At 44.4% G+C, this 2731-nt stretch overlaps 1 protein-coding gene across 1 annotated transcript; it reads right to left on the reverse strand.

Annotated features, from left to right (window-relative positions):
* Positions 1-1112: 1112 nt before the first annotated feature.
* LOC106308956 lies at positions 1113-2150 on the reverse strand. Its single transcript, XM_013746056.1, has one exon. The coding sequence runs from the start codon at positions 2148-2150 to the stop codon at positions 1113-1115; it is 1038 nt and encodes a 345-aa protein (XP_013601510.1).
* Positions 2151-2731: the final 581 nt, after the last annotated feature.

Below are 2731 nucleotides of genomic sequence, written 5' to 3' on the forward strand. Positions count from 1 at the left end.
AGGGTTGCTGCTATTTGCTGAAGAGAGCTCTGTTCTCCATCAAAGAAAACCATTATGTCGTCCGCAAATGCTAGTTGAGAGATAGTCGGATCATTCGCTGATGGATGGTAGCCAACGTCACCATTTACAAAGTTCTTGTTCAGGAGCTGTGCGAACACTTCCATAGCTAGGACAAAGAGATATGGGGAGAGGGGGTCACCTTGACGCAGGCCGCGAGAACCTTTAAAATATCCCCCTAGCTCGCCATTTACTGAAACTGAGAACCTGGTTGTTGTGATACACTGAGCAATCAGGTTGATGAAAGATTCAGGGAAACAAAGCGCCTTGAGAAGCATCAAAATAAAGTCCCAATTAAGAGAATCAAATGCCTTTTACAGATCAACCTTGAGAAGAGAGCGCTTGGAAATATTTTTCCAGTTGTAACCTTGAATAAGCTCGGTGCCCATAAGAACATTTTCCACCAGTAGTCTTCCCGGAATAAATGCAGATTGAGTATTCGAGATTACTGACGGAAGTATTTGTTTCAGCCGGTTTGCAAGTAGCTTGGAAATGACTTTGTACACTGTGTTGCAGCATGAAATTGGTCTAAAGTCAGAGACAAGCACTGCATTTTTCTTCTTGGGGATGAGAGTTAGAATGGTTGCATTCCACTGCTGTAACATTTTCCCTGAGGAGAAGAATTCCTGGATAGCCATAAACAAGTCAGGCCCCACTGCTTTCCAATGATGAGTAAAAAACTCTGCTGGATAGCCATCCGGACCCAGCGCTTTGTTCCTCGGTAAAGAGGAAAAAGCTGATTGGATGTCCAAGCTTGTAAACGGAGCTTCCAGCGATTCCTTAACTGAAGGGGAGCATCTGTAGGAGATTAACTGAGATAAGTCCTCCAGAGAAGAGTCAGTGGAAGGAGAGACACCGCCAAATAGATTCTCGTAATACGACACAACCAGGTTCATAATATCCTCCTTCGAATTAACCACATTACCATAATCATCCTGCAAGAAAATAACCTGATTCTGATATAGTCTTGTTCTGACCTGGCGGTGGTAAAAGGTAGTGTTAGCATCTCCTTTGTCAAGCCATGTTACACGAGACCGCTGGAAAAAGAATGACTCTTACGCCCGAGCAAGGTTGACCCATTTGTCATGAGCAATTCTCTCATTTAAGCTCGTCGTTGGCGTTGGAGAAGACAAAACAATCTGTTGACACTGAGAGAGCTCTTCAAAAGCTTCAGTTACTCTTTTTTCAATTCCCGAGTAATTCTCTCGGCTGAAAGCTCTAATAATGCTCTTGAGTTCCTTGAGTTTCTTTGAAACTCTAAGCATCATCGTGCCATGGAAAGGCAGGGAAGACCAGCACTCAGCTATAAGAGGCGCAAAATCTGGGTTATCATTAAGCATTGAGAAGAATTTGAAAGAGGCCTTTGCCTTGGGTCTGGTAGTATCAAGAAAAACACAGCAGGGGCTGTGGTCGGAGATGCCAGGATCCCCAAAGACACAAAGTGAGTTTGGAAATAGCCTCAACCAACCATCATTAACAAGAATTCTGTCCAGCTTTTTGGATATCACACTTTCACCTTGGTTGTTGGACCAAGTAAATTCGTTGCCACAGTAAGGGAGATCAGACAAATCAGTAGAGATAATACAGGTGAGGAAGTCACGCATACCCCGAGAAGAAGAGATGACCGCAGCTTTTGAATGATGTGAGGGGTCCAGAATCTGATTGAAGTCTCCTAGGACAGTCCAAGGACGTTGGGTGATGCTAGGAGAAGAGGAGAGGAAACACAAGTCTGACCACAGGTCACGACGAATTTTCCTATCATTAGAGTCGTAAACAAAAGTAACAGCAAGCTCGGTGGAGACAAAAGGAAGCTTAACCGAACACGTGATGCATTGAAGAGACTTCTGGAGCACCGAAACAGAAACAGAAGGATGCCACAGAAGCCAAATTTTACCTAAATCCGAGAATTCATAATTACATTCGAAATGCCACCCGGGGAAAACCCTGTTGATGAGAGATGCAGCCTTAGGCGGACCAACATGAGTCTCCAACAGGCCACCGAAGATTGGCTTATTTAATCGTAACCACTTCCTAAAACCGCGACGTTTAGTTTTATCGTTGAACCCTCTAACGTTCCAGCAAAAAATATCCATAGAGGGTAAAAAAAAAAAATCAGAGCTTTAAAGGGCCCCTGACCCTAGCATTTCCTTTATTCTTCTTACGAGAGCGACGAGAAATCACCTGAATATACTGATCTCCTTCATTTAGACAAGCCCTCTGAACTCGGGTCATCCTCATCAGAGCTGGATACGGCAGGGGACTTGGCTAGACTTCCTAAACCACCACAGCGCATGTCCACCATGAAATCCCCCAGAGCAATATCATTTCTAGAACCAGAAATATTTTTCTTGAAGGTTGGAGTAGAGCCTGTGTCGGTAGGAACCTTGGAACTTTGAGCAATCACCGGGAGACCATTGGTACGAGGAAGGTCTTGTTTATTGCTATCAGTAGGAACCCACTCCTTGGTTGGCACCTTCTTGGGTTTGGAAGCGGTTTTGGGAGCAGTTTTAGGAGCATTCCCAACACGCTTAATGTCACTATTCCCAATACCAACGATTGGTAGTTGGCTCTTGATTGGAGCTTTACCCTTGCGCTTGTCAATATTTATCCTGGAGAGGTCTAAATTTGCATTCGTCCTAGTGCAAGATGAAGTAGCATGTTTGACTGAGCGGCA

This window comes from Brassica oleracea, chromosome C8 (genome assembly GCF_000695525.1).
Source record: "Brassica oleracea var. oleracea cultivar TO1000 chromosome C8, BOL, whole genome shotgun sequence".
In the NCBI taxonomy this organism is placed as follows: domain Eukaryota; kingdom Viridiplantae; phylum Streptophyta; class Magnoliopsida; order Brassicales; family Brassicaceae; genus Brassica; species Brassica oleracea.

Coding starts and splice junctions, on each gene's coding strand:
- LOC106308956 (XM_013746056.1), bottom strand. CDS start 2,150: ATGGATATTTTTTGCTGGAACGTTAGAGGGTTCAACGATAAAACTAAA.